Source organism: Monodelphis domestica, chromosome 2 (assembly GCF_027887165.1).
Source record: "Monodelphis domestica isolate mMonDom1 chromosome 2, mMonDom1.pri, whole genome shotgun sequence".
Lineage (NCBI taxonomy): Eukaryota > Metazoa > Chordata > Mammalia > Didelphimorphia > Didelphidae > Monodelphis > Monodelphis domestica.
In genome coordinates, this window is record NC_077228.1 from 251,951,169 (window position 1) to 251,967,446 (window position 16,278).

At 37.5% G+C, this 16,278-nt stretch overlaps 1 protein-coding gene across 4 annotated transcripts in view; it reads right to left on the reverse strand.

Moving 5' to 3' along the window:
• TBCD (tubulin folding cofactor D) overlaps nucleotides 1-16,278 on the reverse strand; it is a 537,579-nt gene that overhangs the window by 2,162 nt on the left and 519,139 nt on the right. For 3 of the 4 annotated variants that reach the window (XM_056814255.1, XM_056814257.1, XM_056814256.1), the window contains exon 38: nucleotides 10,423-10,532. In XM_056814255.1, coding sequence (XP_056670233.1) covers nucleotides 10,423-10,532 — 110 coding nt within the window. Of the gene's footprint in view, nucleotides 1-10,418; nucleotides 10,533-16,278 lie in introns of those variants that run through there. The other variant, XM_007483424.3, reaches the window with a different exon arrangement.

Here is a 16,278-nt window from a genome sequence, read left to right on the forward strand (position 1 = left end):
TTAGACATATCCATTGTATCATATCAATAGGATCTCTCTGATTCTCCAAATTAATTTTCCTATGTACCATTTTTGTTTATGCAAGTTTTATTTCAATACAAAGTTTTTTATTTGTAATGTATTCTCATAGATTTTAAGACTTAATTTCTAAAAAAGAATTTCATAAGGACCCCAGGGCCATGATCTCCCTCTAGAATTACAGAAACCTTATGATAAAGGGACACTGAAGAACATTTAAAAAGCACAAAAATAAGGCACAAAGAAATGTTTTATGTGAAGTGCTTTATCAGCCACATAAGCTCCTAGAAAATCTAGAATTCCCAGCTTAAAAAGGAGGCTGAAGGAGGCAGCTGGGTAGCTCAGTGGATTGAGAGCTAGGCCTAGAGATGGGAGGTCCTAGGTTCAAATCTGGCCTCAGCCACTTCCCAGCTGTGTGACCCTGGGCAAGTCACTTGACCCCCATTGCCTAGCCCTTACCACTCTTCTGCCTTGAAGCCAATACACAGTATTGACTCCAAGATGGAAGGTAAGGGTTTTAAAGAAAACAAAAAAAAAGGAGGCTGACATTTTGAGAAAGTTACCTTTCAAACAAGGGAATGCTGTTGAAAGTGGAGACGAGGTACAGACAGGAACATAAAAAAGTGGGAGCCAATCCCAAGAAAGGTCACTGCTACTCTTGACTGACCATAATTGTGAGAAGCCAAAGACAGACAACATTCATTGTCAACATTTTATTGTGCAGATAGAACTTACCTAACAGGCTACAGAACTTAGTCCTTAGGGAGATGATGGGAACTGGTGAATTTATCCATTCTCTTTTTCCTTCCCTTTCTAGGTCTTTTATTTGTCTGGTTAACTTTTTTGTAATTTTCTGTTCTCTTAAGTTTTGATTATCTGATGTTTGTACTGGGATGATAGATTTTCCAGATAAAAGTAAGCTAATTTTTATTGCATTCTAAAAAAATGTCTAATGTAGATGATATATGTAAACAAGGATTTTTTAAAATGAGTACTATCAGTTTTTCCTCAGTGGTTAGGGAAAGAAAAAAATTCTCAAATTTCAAAACTAGCTTTGTCAATAATCTGTATCAATAGGCTCCTTGAAATATGAGGAAAAGAACAATGTGGAACTGAGGTCCCTGAATTAAAAACAACAATGAACTTATATTGTGGTCTCTAAGGACATGTAGGAGCTTCACTTGGCTCATCGCTAGTAAATGGAAGAACTAGAATGGTGTATTAATTTGGAGTTTTTCTTGGAATTCAGTGTATTTGTTTTAAAGTTTTATTTATATTTATATTTTATATTTACCTATCTTTAATATTTACCAGTTAGCTTTCAAGTTTTAAAATCAGCTTATTAAAAAAATCAAATAGTGAGTATTAGTAAGTACCATAGTACCTGGGACTTTATAGTTTACTGAATACTCACTTAACTAAAGATTAATTTGCTTCTGTTTGCTTCTGTTATACCTAATCTGTTCCACTGATCAATTTCTATATTTCTTAGCATATAAAATTATGATGATCTGCTATTTCTATGCATCCTTCTTTCTCATTTTTCATTAGTTTCCATAAGATTCTTAATTTTTTATTCCTCCATAGGGATTCATTATTATTTTTAGTTTAATAAAAATAACCTTTTGGTAATTTGCTTAGTTTAACTTAATAAGTTAGAAAGTATTATCATTTTTATCATGCTGGCTCAAGGAGCAAATATTTCTCCAATTGTTCAGGTCTGTATTTCAGCAATTGTGTTTTATAGTTGGATTCATTTAGTTCTAGGGTATAAACTTTCAGATATTTTATATTTGGTAGTTTTTTTTTTTTACTTTTTAAACATTATTTTATTTGGTTATTTACAAACATTATTCATTGAAAACAATGATCATTATCTTTTCCTCCCCCTACCCCCTCCACCACTTCTCCCATAGCCAGTGCACAATTCCACTGGGTTTCACATGTGTTCTTGGTTCGAACCCATTTCCATGTTGTTGAGTATTTGCATTAGAGTGTTCATTTAGAGTCTCTCCAAGGTCATTTCCTCTCAGAGCCTATAGTCAAGCAGTTGCTTTTCATCAGTGTTTTTACTCCCACAGTTTATCCTCTGCTTGTGGATAGTGCTTTTTAGATCTCTTCAGATTGTTCAGGGACATTGCATTGACACTAATGGAGAAGTCCATTACGTTTGACTGTACCACAGTATATCAGTCTCTGTGTACAATGTTTTCCTGGTTCTGCTCCTTTCACTCTACATCACTTCCTGGAGGTTGTTCCAGTGTCCATGGAATTCCTCCACTTTATTATTCCTTTTAGCACAATTGTAGTCCATCACCAACATATACCCCAATTTGTTCAGCCATTCCCCAATTGAAGGGCATCCTCTCATTTTCCAATTTTTGGCCACCACAAAGAGCGCAGCTATGAATATTCTTGTACAAGTCTTTTTCCTTATTATCTCCTTGGGGTACAAACCGAGAAGTACTATGGCTGCATCAAAGGGCAGACAGTCTGTATTACCCCCTTGTTCTAGAATCTCTGGGCAATTTTCTTTGATTATATCTTGTATTACGATGTCGAGTTTGCTGTTTATTTCTGGATTTTCTGGTAGTCCAATTATTCTTAAATTATCTCTTCTTCCTCTATTTTCCAAGTCTGTCACCTTGTCAGTGAGATATTTTATGTTCTCTTCTAATTTCTTGGTCTTTTGGCTTTGCTTTCTTAATGCTTGCTCATTGTCTTCCAGTTGCCTAATTCTGACCTTTAAAGCCTGGTTTTCCTTTTCAGTTTGGTCAAACAGGTTTTGTAGTTGCATGAAATTCTTTTGCATTAATTCCCACTTTTCCTGTCAGAAGGCTTCCATCTTTTTGATCATTTTCGATTCAAATTCTTCAAAAGGTTGTGGAGAGTTTCCATTTCCTTTGGAAGGTTTCGGCGCATTTGCTTGTGTTTCCTCTTCTATCTCCTCTGTATTTTGTATTTTTGCTCCATCAAATGTGTCCAAAGTTGCCCCCTTCTTGTTTTTCTTGTTGTTTTGAGGCTTTTTTGCTTCTGTGCTGTTTGCCATCTCTATCTGAGTGAGGGGGGCTGGCTCTTCTGTTATCTGTCTGGTGTTCAGTGGCTTTAGCCCCAGGAAAATTGTCTGTCTTCCCCAGGAAGCCCGGAATTGCTGGTGTATCAGTGTTACTACCTTCCTCAGTTCCTTCCCAATGCTTCTCTGTTGCCTTACTTCTATGCTCTGCACCTGGCTTGACACTCTCAGATGTATTCAATGCCTTTGCTGGCCAGAGGAGCCTGCACTCTGAGGGGGAGGGGCCGTGGCTTCCAGGAGCTCTGAGGGCTGGTGATAGGATTAACCTCAGACTAAGTATGCCCTGAGGCAGGGACCTTCCGTGAGACTCAGATGGAAGGATATGGTCAGGGGGCTACAGGCTCCCCCTGTCTCTCTCTGTTTCCCTGCTGTCTGGGTGCCCCCGCGACTGGCTCAGGTTGTTTTCAGGGTGCAGCCTTCAGAATAACCGGCTTCCAAGGCCCTTTTGCCTGCCCCGAGGTTCCTGCTGCTGCCTCGGATTCAGCGCTCTGGGTTGGGGGGGATTGGTCCTGGGACCTTCCTTTTGCCTACCCCTTAGATCCGAGTGATCTCGGGTTCTGACTTTTGGGGGGCCATAGCTTTTGATCCAGTTCCAGGAGGAGTGTTCCCGGGGTCTATTCTGTTGTTTGTTTTGAATTTCAGTGCCCTAGGAGCATTCAGTTTGAGATGGGTAAGGAAGGGTTTCTGGAGCTATGAACTTTAGCTTTCTCTAAGCTGCCATCTTGACTGGAAGTTCTTGGTAGTTATTTTGAATAATTCTCTTTTCTGGGTCTGTATGTTGGTTTATTGTTGATAATGATGATTTATTTCATATCCTATAATTTTTCTAAATTTTCCTCATTGGCTAAGGATTGAGTAATTCTTTTTTTCCCTAAATAATTATACTACCCGCAAAAAAGCAACAGTTACATTTCCTTTTTGCCTATGCTTATTCACTCAGTTTCTCTCTTCTTGCTCTAACTAGCATTATACTAAATGGTAATGGTTATAATGGCCATTTTTGACTCATTCTTGATCTCACTTGAAAGACCTTTAACTTTTATCATTACATACAATAACTAGTGAGTTTTAGAAAGATATTAAATATCTTTTTTAACAAAGTTTTAATTTATTCCTTTGTTTTTTAGGAATTTTAATAGAAATAAGTATCAAATTTTATGAGAAGCCCTTTCAACATTTCTATAATTCCATGATTTTTATTATTTATGCTATTTACATGGTTTATCATATTTTTATTCTTTCTTAGTCTTACCAAACCTGACATTTATACTGTATAAATCCAACCTCATCAAAATGCATAATCTTTTAAATATGCCACTGTAGCTCATCTGTTAATGTTTTATTTTAAAAGTTTGTTTTCTTTGTCAATGGTTTTCTTCCTCTGGTTTGTCTCTCTCTGTTTAGGTATGTGAATTTAAGATTACTCCACCCTACTTAGTCTAACAAAATCTGGAAAGTCTACACCCATACTTAAGGATTAAGTATTTAGGAGGATGGCCTATGACAGACATGTGTTAGCAAATGACAAATCAGAAACAGCTGACAGACCCCTGGGCTGTCCTAAGTCAAGCTTAAGCTACCATTGGTACAGGTGAGATGCAGAAAAGTGATGTAAAACTGTCTATATGTTTCGTGTCACTTCTCTCTGGCATCTTAGATAGCGGAGAGTTGGCTGGTGGCAGCGTGCTAGACATCTTGGCATCTTGGCATGGCTGCAACTATTGTCCGGTTTGGTGGTGAGTTTTCCTTGATACTATACTAGGAGAAGCTGAGAAACTAGTTTAGGTTCAGGCATCTTAGCTGAGCTCTCTTGGAGTTTAGGCTGATACTTTCTCCTTTACCTTCCAAACACTATCCTCTTAGAGAAAGCCTCTAATCTTCCCCCTGGTTCAAGTCAGGTGAGAGAAATTCTACACCTTTTCTCTCTCCCTTCTCCTTAATTTCTTTCCTCTATATTAATTAAAATCACCACAAATTTCCAGCTGACTTGGGTATTTTATTTGGGATATTCCCTGGCAACCAAAAATTAAATTTAGATTAGGCCATGACCCTAAATTATCCTTACAGGTATCATTATTATAGTTGTATACCAGAAAGCAAATGGAATGGAGCCTCCCACCCCCCTTCCATCATTTTTGCAAACAAGATATGTAAATATTGGGAGTAAATGTTTCCTGGGATATTTGATATAACTCACTTGTAAATTCTTGGAGATTTTTCTTTTGAAATTCACTTATGGCATGTTAATTTTTTCTGATATTGGGCTAAAAGTAAATTTCTTTTTTAATAAGTATTTTAATTTCTATAAGTATTCATCCACTTGCTATAAATCATTGGGTTTTAATTTCCTTTATTTTCTCTTCAATTTCTGTGAACTTTTTAAATTTTATATGAATAATTTGTGTTTTCTTTCTTAAAATCAGGTTACTGGTTTATCTATTTAATTTACTCTCCCTCCCCCAGTATTTCCTTTTTTTAAATTATTTTAAAATTTTCTACTTTGTTTAGTTTGAGGTATTCCATTTGTTGTTCTAAATGCTTTAGTTGTAAAGTCCAATTCATTGATCTGTTTTTATTTTATGGGAGCATTTAAGAGTGAATTTTCCTCTCAGAAATGTTTTATCTACATGTCATATGTGTTCTTTTGAGTTGTTGGTTTCTAAGGTCTTTTCATTAAATATAACTTTTATTGCATTGTGATCCACAAATTATGTGAATTGTATTTCTGCTTTTCTGCATTATTTTTGGTGACTTGCATCCTAATACTTACTAAATTTATGGAAAGGTGTAGTGAATAGCTAAGCATAAGCTCCTTCTATGCTCATTCAGAAATTGCCAGCTAATTATCATATTCAATTTTTCTAAAATTCTATTCAGATCCTTAACTTTATTGTTTATCCTTTGGTTAAATTTCTGTAAGTCTGAGGGCCCCATTATTATATATTATATATCCCTTCCATTTTATTAGATTTTCCTTTAAGAATTTAGGTTCTATATATTTGACATGTATATATTAGGTATTTATGTTGATTTGTTATCTATGGAACCTACAAACACAATGTAATTTCTCTATTACCTTGTAATCATCTTCTATAGCATTAATTGAAATCATGATTGCTACTCCTCTTTTTTCAAGTTTGGCTAAAGCAAAATGGATGTGTTCTGGTCCCTCATTTTAAACTCCAGGTAAATCTATACATTTCAAGTGTGTTTCTAGTAAACAACTTGTTTTTGTATTCTGTTTTCTAATTTATTCTCTCATCCTCTTTCTTTTATGGGAGAGTTTAACCTAATTGTGGTAACAGTTATGATTATTAATTTACATATCTTCCCTCTCTCAATCCTATTCCCTTGTGCTTTTCCCACTATTTATATATTTATTTATTTATATATATTTATTTATATTTTTTATTTTTGTGGCTGGGTCTTCTTATCTCACCCATGCTAAGAGGGTAAATGCTACTCATGGTCCAGACCACACTGGTGATTGGCATGGAACTTTGACCAATAGGTCTTATCTGGGCTGGTTCATGCCTCTATAAACCACCTGCTGGTTTACCATATTGATGAGAGCAAGATTAGACCAATTATAGAGCTGAGTCCCTCAAACAAACAAACAAACAAACAAACAAAAAAGACCAGCTTCAGCCTCCCCAGTAAAAGGGATTAGAGTTGTGTTCAACTACAAACATCCAACTCTTTTCTTTAAAAATAAGAAAAAGATAAGAGAGGGAGTCTGCCTAACCCTTATACTCTGTAGAGAAAATGGCCAATTAACACTCTTTCCCCTGTCCTGCCCCTAATTCTGTGTTTTTTCTTTCTTTCCTTTTAATCTGCCCTTCATGTTCCTCTCTGAAACATGGTCATTTGTTTGCTTTTAAATATTTTTCCTCTTCTCTCTTGTTTTTTTTTTTCCTTTTCAGTTGAATATATTTCTTATACCAGATTTCTGTATGTGATACCATGTTCAATTTTTTTTTCAAGTGAAAGTGTGGTTTACGAAATACTCATCCTTCCTTGCTCTATAATGAAATAATATTCATTTAATGAACCTCTATGTAATGGTGATTTCCCTCTCATTCCTCTTCTTTCTTTCCCAGTATCCCATTTATTGTCAGTGCCACCCTCCCCTAATTAGTAAACTCTAATAGTTCTCTATTACCTCTGAGAATAAATAGAAATCCTTCTGTTTGGCATTTAAAGATCTTATAACCTCATGCCTTACTATCTTTCCAGGTTTCCATATTACTCACCTGTACACATTCTACAGCCCATTTGCTGTTCTCCACAAACAATGTTCTCTAGTCTTTCTAATGGCTATATCCAGAAAGATGGCCACCAACTTAAACAGACTGATATTAGAAGGCTGCTTTGTCCCATCTCTGTCCCTTTAGGGAAAGAAGTTTCAACTTGTTCTGCCCTTGGATGAGTTTACATTCCACTTCCCAGGTGGGATATGTCAGTATGGTTAAAAAAAAAACAAAACCCAACCTCTATAGAAAATAAAAATGATCCAACATTCTAGTAGGTGTTCAGAAAACAAACAAACAAAAAACAAAAAAACTCCTGAAATGTTCCCTCTCAGTTTCAAATTGTGTTTGGTATTGAAGAAGCAAAAGCCTCACCAAACCCTCCAATCATTCCTTACAGCTATTTTAATGTTACTGTAATTTTGATATAGAGCAAGTGTTTTTACCTGCCAAAAAGGTGAATCAATGAAAAGAGATTGTAGGATTCTGTTCTTTTTTTAAAAAACCAGTAAAATGAGAAATACTCTAAGGAAATGGGTCACAAAATACTAAATAATTTTCTTCTAAGTACTGCTTTGAAAAGAACAGGTTGGTTCAAGAGAAATTCCTGTGAAGGCAAAAGACTTTGGTGAAAAGTGAAGTTCCAGACTTCAAATGACATAATGAGCCCCACTCTAGAGACCCTTTGTTTCTTATTTCCTACATGTGGCCTCAGCTCTGAAGTCTCACCTTTGGATATCCCCAAACTTCAGCCCTCCCCCATCTTCCAGCTTGAATATCTAACCCTTAAACAATATTAAGGTGTTCCTTGATAAAACATAAATCAAGGGGGAGTGGGTCTTAACTCTATTCAGCCTTCTTTCCACTAGGCCATACTCTCTCATATGTTATTCACTCATATCTGAACCTAAGGGAAGGGATTTCAAAGGCCCCTTTGTTTTATAGGTAAGGAAACTAAGGTCCAGAGAGCAATTTAGTCAAGGTCACTGATATTAAATGAGAAAAAGAATTTAAACCCAGAACTCCCAAGTATGGATACAATTCTGTTCTAACATACTGACTTTCTTTAAGATGAGAAGTCTTGCCATGAAGCCATGAAGGCTTCTTGAAATGTTACTGTCACAGATTTCTGTCATTTTGGAAAGTGTGTGCACATTCACTTAGATGTGTGTGCTCTGGTCAGGTGGGGGAGGGGGAAAGATGTCAGGAAAATAGGTCATGATAATTATTAACTGTTATCCATAATAGGATGAGTTATTAGGATGGGGTTTTTCCTGGTCAGTTATAATTGTCTCCCACCCAACCTTAGATAGTAGTACTTCCACTAAACTAAGGCATTGTTTCTAACCCACTGTACTAGAGAGAGAAATTGGTGAGATATATTTGGGAAATCAAAAAATGTTACACCAGGAAGTAGTTAAATGAAAGAAGCTGAATCTTGCCCCCTCCCCTCTCTACTTCCTGTTTCTTCCTTTACCAAGCAACCTAATGGAGGGTTTCTTCACAGATGGAAAGTTACATTCTTCTTTCTATTAACAATAATTTTTCAAACTAATTTCTTTACTTAAAGGGGCTTTTATTATTTTGGGGAGAAAGTAATAAGGGTAAGGCTGGGAAAGAGGGAACAGGTTTCCCTATTCTTTTAAGTTGTAATATTGGTTGAAGGCTCTCTTCAAAAGAAATAAATGAAATATTTTCCTCAGAGAAAAGATGGCAATAACTCTGCAAGGGTTTCTTCTGGGCAAGACTATTTCTTCAGTTCACAGTAGAAGTAGTAAGTTAATGGCCAGAGAGGAGATGAAGTGGTCTGTCCTCAAACTATCTTCAGGAAGACGAATGAAATCCATCTGGAGGTAGGGGGGTCCAACTGTCCCTTCTTCCAACTTCCATGGAACTCTCTCACTCACCTCCCCCAATGTTCTATGTTCCATGTGATTTTTTTCTCTTTGCTTTGCAGGTCATGCCTTCCTGTCTGTACCCAAATTTCTTCAATCACACCACCCAACCCATTCCTGAAGATTTAGTTCTGAAATACCCACTGGAGGTAATAGGGAAATAGAATATGCTTCTACCAAAATGTTTTGTATCCTGTAGTTTAGGAATTCTTAAGCTAGTGTCCACAGACCTTGGGATCAGTGAAATAATGTTTTTGTTTTCATTAACTTTTAACTGAAATTTAGCATCTCTTTCTATTATGAATGTAGGCAACAAACATTTTGAGAAGGAATCCATAAGTTTCATCAGACTGCCAAAGGGATCTGACATAAAGATAATTAGGAATCCCAGTTCTAGCCCCAGATTTTCAGGAATACACTAATGGTATGTAAAATGAGGTGAACTATTCATTTTCTCCACCCCCCCCCCCAGAGACTCCTTCCCCATTATCTCTCATAAACTCTTATCCTTTACTATATGTTTTTTATATTTCTTATAGAATTTCTTATTTTCAAAGAGTTAATATTAAACAACCAGTTGTAGAAAAAAATAATACTTGAGCTCCTCTCTTATGTTTCAACTTTCTAGCTCCAAGCCTAGAGACTAATAAAATCCTCAGAATTATCAAGCCCTGAGAGTTCCATTTGTGTTTCCTGGAGTTTTCTGAAGAAGTTGTTTTCTTTTTAAAATTAGGAACATCTGTTATTTTAGGGACATCATGGACAAAAGAAGATTTTATTGGCATCATGTGCTATTTCAAGTTCATGAGCTTCCATGGAAAGAACCTGACAATGTTTTGGTTTGGGACCACAAGAGCTCACAGGATGATGAATTCACGCAGACAGCTGGGTGGCACCATGGATAGAGCAGACCTAAATTCAAATTTGTCCTGAGACATTTTATAAGTTGCCTAACTCTGGGCACTTATCCTGTGAATAGGGATAATAATAGCATCTTCACAGTGTTGTTATGAAGATAAAATGGAATAATATTTGTAAAGTATCTGGCACTTAATAAATTTTCTTCTTCCTTTCCCCTGTATGCTATTTACCCACCTTAAATAACAAAGAATAGTAGTTCATCTCTTTATTTAGAAATAAGTGATTTCCAAGGAGCATTATTATTTCTAACAGTGGACTAACTTACCAGGCAGTGTCACTGAGTATAGTCATAACTTCATCAAAGACTGCTGGATCAACAATGTCACTATAGATTAATACCATTTCATACACCTGACTGGCAGTTGTCTTCCTTATCTAGGTAAAAAAAGAATCAAGTTGATTTCATTAGATTAGAATAAGGCTCAAATTACCTCACCACTATAGTGTATTTGATGAGATCTGTTTCTTCTTCTGTGTTCATGAACACAGCTAATTATAAATAATGTACACAAAATATACCTTTGATAGCACCCAGGTTCCCAGCATATTTAGGATAGTCATGTATACAAGCAGAGAAAGAAAACTAGAATCCAATTTCCCAAATGATTATTGCTGTAAAAATTTTTAGTATTTTATAAAATTATTTCAAAAAGTTTTAAATAAAATATTGTAAGGATGATATTGTTTCTTGATGACTCTGTGCTGTTTAGAATTGCCTTGATTCCTAGATCTTGATGAGGAACATCATTGTTATAAAACAAAAAGCCTGAAAGTGACCATGCAGACAATCTAGGACAAGAATGGTTCAAACCAGTCCTGAGCAGTATCTAAATTGAGCAAGAAAACTCCAAGGCTGTTTTCTGTCACTGGTATTACAAGACAAACATCCTAACTCCTACATTCCAACATTCTAAACTGCAGAGGACCAATTCCAGTTGCTAGGTTATGAAGGGCGTTGTATACCATAGTTTTGTATTTAATACTTTGGGCAACAGGGAGCCATTGTAGTTTATTGAGTAAAGGAATGACATAGTTGGATTTGTGCTTTAAGAAAAACACTCTAGTAGCTAAATGGAGAATGGACTGAAGTGAGGAAAGATTTGAGGGAGAAGAGAAAAGTGGCCCAGGACAGAATCCTTTGGGTCAGGTATAAGGATATGGATGTGAATTCAGCAAAGGAGATTTAGGAGTGATCAAACAGCTAAAAGGGGAACTATGAGAGTGGTGTCCTAAAAAACAGAGAGAAAAAAGTATCAAGAAGGAGTGATCAGCAGTGTCAAAGGCCGAAGAAAGGTCAAACAGAATAAGGCCTGAGATAGTCGTTGGATTTGACATCTAAGATTATTAGTATCTTTGGAGAGAGAAGTATTGATGGAATGGTAAGGTTGGAAACTTGGCTATAAGGGGTTAAAAATAAAGTAAGAGAAAAGAAAGTGAAAGCCTATTTTGGATGGCCTTTTCAAGAAAGGGAGAAGAGATATAGGACAACAGTTATTGGGGATGAAAGGATCAAGTGAGTGCTTTTACAGTTTGCAGAAGACATGGCAGCAGCTAGGTGGTGTAGTGTATATAATGCCAAACCTGGAATCAGGGAAACCTCAGTTCAAATCCAGACTCAGACATGAGCTATGTATTTCTGGGCAAGTTAATCAGCCTCCATTTGCTTCAGTTTCTTAATCAATAAAATGTAGATAATAATAGCATCTACCTCCCAAAGAAGATCCCAAGGACCAAATGAGTATTTATGAAGTGTTTAGAATAGTGCCTTGCACATAGAAATGTGCTATATAAATGTTAATTGATGTTGTTGTTATAAGAGCATATTTGTAGGCAGAGAGAGTGAAATCAAAACACATGCCATGAGGGGGAAATCTGTTGAAGGAGAGAGGATGGAATGGAATTACTTAAGCAGCTAGAGGGGTTAGCCTTGGTAAGGAAGCCATTTCATTATCTGAGAAAAGGGTGAATGAGGAAATAATGATAGATGGCACCTGAGAGTTAGGAGACGAGGAAACTCACCACAAATGACTTCACTTTTCTTTTGTAAAATATGAGGTGGGGGAGGGGGGGGGAGAGAGAGAGCACCATGGAAAGTTTGAGGAGAAATGAAAAGGTTTGGAAGAGCCATTGTGGATAGATGTGAGAGTGAGCAGATAAGCCAAAGACTGTCTAGGGAACATGGAGGACCTAACTAAGGCTATTTGACATAAATTTATAGTTGATCCAGTCAGTTTAGTTTTTTTTTTAAGTTTAGTAATTTTCTCCACCTACTGTAAACTACTATAGTATATATATACTATATATATAGTATATATATATATATATATATATATATATATATATATAGTATAGTATAGTATAGTATAGTATAGTAGTAAACCCAAAGATCAAATATATTGGGGGGTAAAAACCATTTGACAAAAATTGCTGGAAAAATTGGAAAGCAGTTTGGCAGAAATGAGGTAAAGACCAACATTTCAAATTGTATACCAAGAAAGGGTAAAAATGGGTTAATGATTTAGGCTTATAAATTTATGATTTAGGTTCAGTATATCATAAGCAAATTAGGAGAGCATGAAAAAAATCTACCTATCAAATCTATAAATAAATGAAAATTTTTGACCAAATAAGATCAGGGGAAATAAAATGAATAATTTTGATTACATGAAATTAAATTATTTGCACAAACAAAACCGATGCAGCCAAAATTAGACAAGCAAGAAACTGGGAGGGGGGAATGGCTAACTTGAACCTTGATATTTGAATTCATTCTCATATAAGTTGGTCAGAAAAAATACATAAACATATCTATTTTACTCAACATGGATACATGAGGAAAAGAGTGACAAAGAAGAAGGAATTAAAATGAGGGTATATTAAGGAAGTAACATTCTAAGTAAAGCAAATTCTAACTTTAAGTATAAAAATATTTAATATTTATTTTTTTTGAGATACCATAAGGAATAACCAAGTATAGACTTTCAGAGGATTAATGATGAAATATGCTACTTATCTCCATAGGGATGTGCAGAATGAGACATATGTATGTGTAAGTATACATGCATGTATGTAAGCATTCAAACATGAATATTTTCTTTTATATATGGGCAATGTGGCTATTTGTTTTGCTTTACTATAAAAATTTGTAAAGGATTGTTTCTCTTTCATTTCAACTGGCAGTCTGGGTGGATGGGATAGATTTTTGTTGATTGAAAAAAAATTTAGGAGGGAATAGAGGGTAGAGCCAAGATGGAGGCTTAGGAGAACCAAAAGCCCAAACTCTCTCCAACAATTCTTTGATACCAATATTTATAACATACTTCAAAGAAAAGAGAAACCCAAACCCAACAAGAAAAAGTAGTCATAGGACTCTCCTGCTGAAAATAACTTGAAAGGTAGGCACAGAGAGTCTATTTTCACAGGATAAGGGAAAGATATGTTGGCTGAATACTTTCCCCCACCCATCACACTGAGACCTGTGATAAGACCAGGCTGGCTGTGTGAGCCTTGGGCAGAGACTGTAGCTGGGAGGGATCACCTCTGATCCACCACACACAGAGGACCAGGCCTCTGATAATGGCTGGGAGGGAGGAACTTGAGGGAGGCTATTGGGCAGGACACCCTCCCCCACCTACCATGCTGAGACCTGTGAAAAGACTGGGGCTGTCTCTGTGAGCCCCAGGCAAAGTTTAGAGCTTTTTTCTAGGTCTAATGCTTCTGACCCACTATATGAGATCTAGGGTGCTGACAATGGCTGGCAGGGAGGAACTTGGGGATGGGGATGGGGTCATCTGATTGTGTAATAGGGGATTATTTAAGTAGAAATAACTAAAAATCAGATCTGCCAATCTCCTCCCTTCCTCCCTCCTACCTCCCTTTACCCTCACTGTTTGTTCCTCCTCCTCCCTTCCTCCCTCCCCTTCCAGTTGCTTCTTCTGTTGGTCTTTCTAAATCAACTTAGAGTGATTATTATGATGTATCAAATAAATCACTTCTCTAAGATTAAGTAAGGGATTTATTGGGAGAAAGGAAAAGATAAGAAAATGGAGGGAAAGAGGGTTTGGGGTTTCCCTAACACTAGAATAATTTCTAGGTTGGAGGATGGTGGAATATAGTTCAGATTGGGAGAATTGGTTAACAGGTCTGGAAATTCAGTCACTATAGTACAGCACAGAAATCAGAGAGAGCTGGACTTTTGTCCTTCTTTCTTTCTGTCCCCAAGTCAAGAGACCCTTCTTCCTTTCTGTCTCCCAAGCAAAGAGAACAAGATTTCAGTTTGCGTCCTCCTTTCTCAACAGTCTTTTCTGGTCATCATTCCAATTAGAATGTTCTCCTTGAGTGGCAGCTCAGTAGTCCCAGCTACTCCAGCTCTGCTTCAAACTTTTCCTATCTTCTTTCTTCTACAACATTAGTTGTAAATGTCCAACAACAGTTGGACACCACTGGCTAAAGTGAAGAATTTGCCCCAGAGCAGGATAGCTCAGCAGGTTAGCTCAAAAGGTTGAATCCAAGACTTCCGGTTAAGATGGCGGCTTAGAGAAAGCTGAAGTTCAGATCTCCGGAAAACCCTTCCCGACCGATCTCAAACTAGAAGCTCCTAAGGCGCCGAAATTCAAAACGATCAACAGCACAGACCCTGGGAACCCTCCTCCTGGACCTGGACCCGGTTCAAAAGGTACGGCTCCCCTTAAAAGCCAGAACCCGAGATCCCTCGGACCTCAGGGGTAGGAGCGCAGAGTCCAAGGCTCCCGGAAGCGGCAGCCACGCAGGGCTCAGAGAGCAGGGTCTGAGGAACAACAACCCTCAGGGTCTTCTACCCAAGTCCCAGTCCGGGTGAAAGTTACTGCCTGGGGCTTCCGCTGCAGAGAGCTGGTCAAAACAACAGCAACCCTCAGGGCGGGCAAGACAGCCTCACGGGCTGGATCCTGCTATCCAAGTCTCAGTGAAAGTCTGTGCTCTCGGAGCTTGGGGAAGCGGCAGCCCATCCCCCCGCAGGCCGACGAAACAGCCTCACGGCCAGGGATTCTGAAGGCAACTTCCGGAAATCGAGCCAGGGGGAGAGTGTGGCCTCGTGGTCCGACCCTTCCATTCCAGTTCCAGTGAGGCATATTCAGTTTAACCCAGGGAACGCTCATAGAACCAACATCTGCCCAGGACTAAAGCCTCTGATCACCAGACAAAGACAAGAAAAGCCAATCCTCCACGTTCAGAGATGACAAACTCCACAGAAGCACAGAAGCCCCAAAATACCAAGAAAAATAAGAAGAAAGGGGCGACTCTGGACACATTCTATGGAGCCAAAATACAAAATACAGAGCAGATAGAAGAAGATATACAAGAAAATTCTCCAAAATCTCCCAAAGGAAATAGAAACTCTCCACAAACCCATGAAGAATTTGAATCAGAAAGGACCAAAAAGATGGAAGCCCTCTGGGAGGAAAAGTGGGAAATGATGCAAAAGAAATTCACGCATCTACAAAACCAGTTTGACCAAACTGTAAAAGAAAACCAGGCTTTAAAGCAAGAACTAATAAAGCAAAGCCAAAACACCAAGAAATTAGAAGAGAACATAAAATATCTCACCGACAAGGTGATAGATCTGGAAAACAGGGGGAGAAGAGAAAATTTAAGAATAATTGGACTCCCAGAAAAGCCAGAAATAAACACCAAACTGGACATGGTGATACAAGATATAATCAAAGAAAATTGCCCAGAGATTCTAGAACAAGGGGGCAATACATCCACTGACAGAGCTCACAGAACACCTTCTACACTAAACCCCCAAAAGACAACTCCCAGGAATGTAATTGCCAAATTCCAAAGCTATCAAACAAAAGAAAAAATCCTACAGGAAGCCAGAAAAAGACAATTTAGATATAAAGGAATGCCAATCAGGGTCACACAAGACCTTGCAAGTTCTACGCTGAATGATCGTAAGGCATGGAACATGATCTTCAGAAAGGCAAGAGAGCTGGGTCTCCAACCAAGAATCAGCTATCCAGCAAAACTGACTATATACTTCCAAGGGAAAGTATGGGCATTCAACAAAATAGAAGACTTCCAACTTTTTGCAAAGAAAAGACCAGAGCTCTGTGGAAAGTTTGATACCGAAAATCAAAGA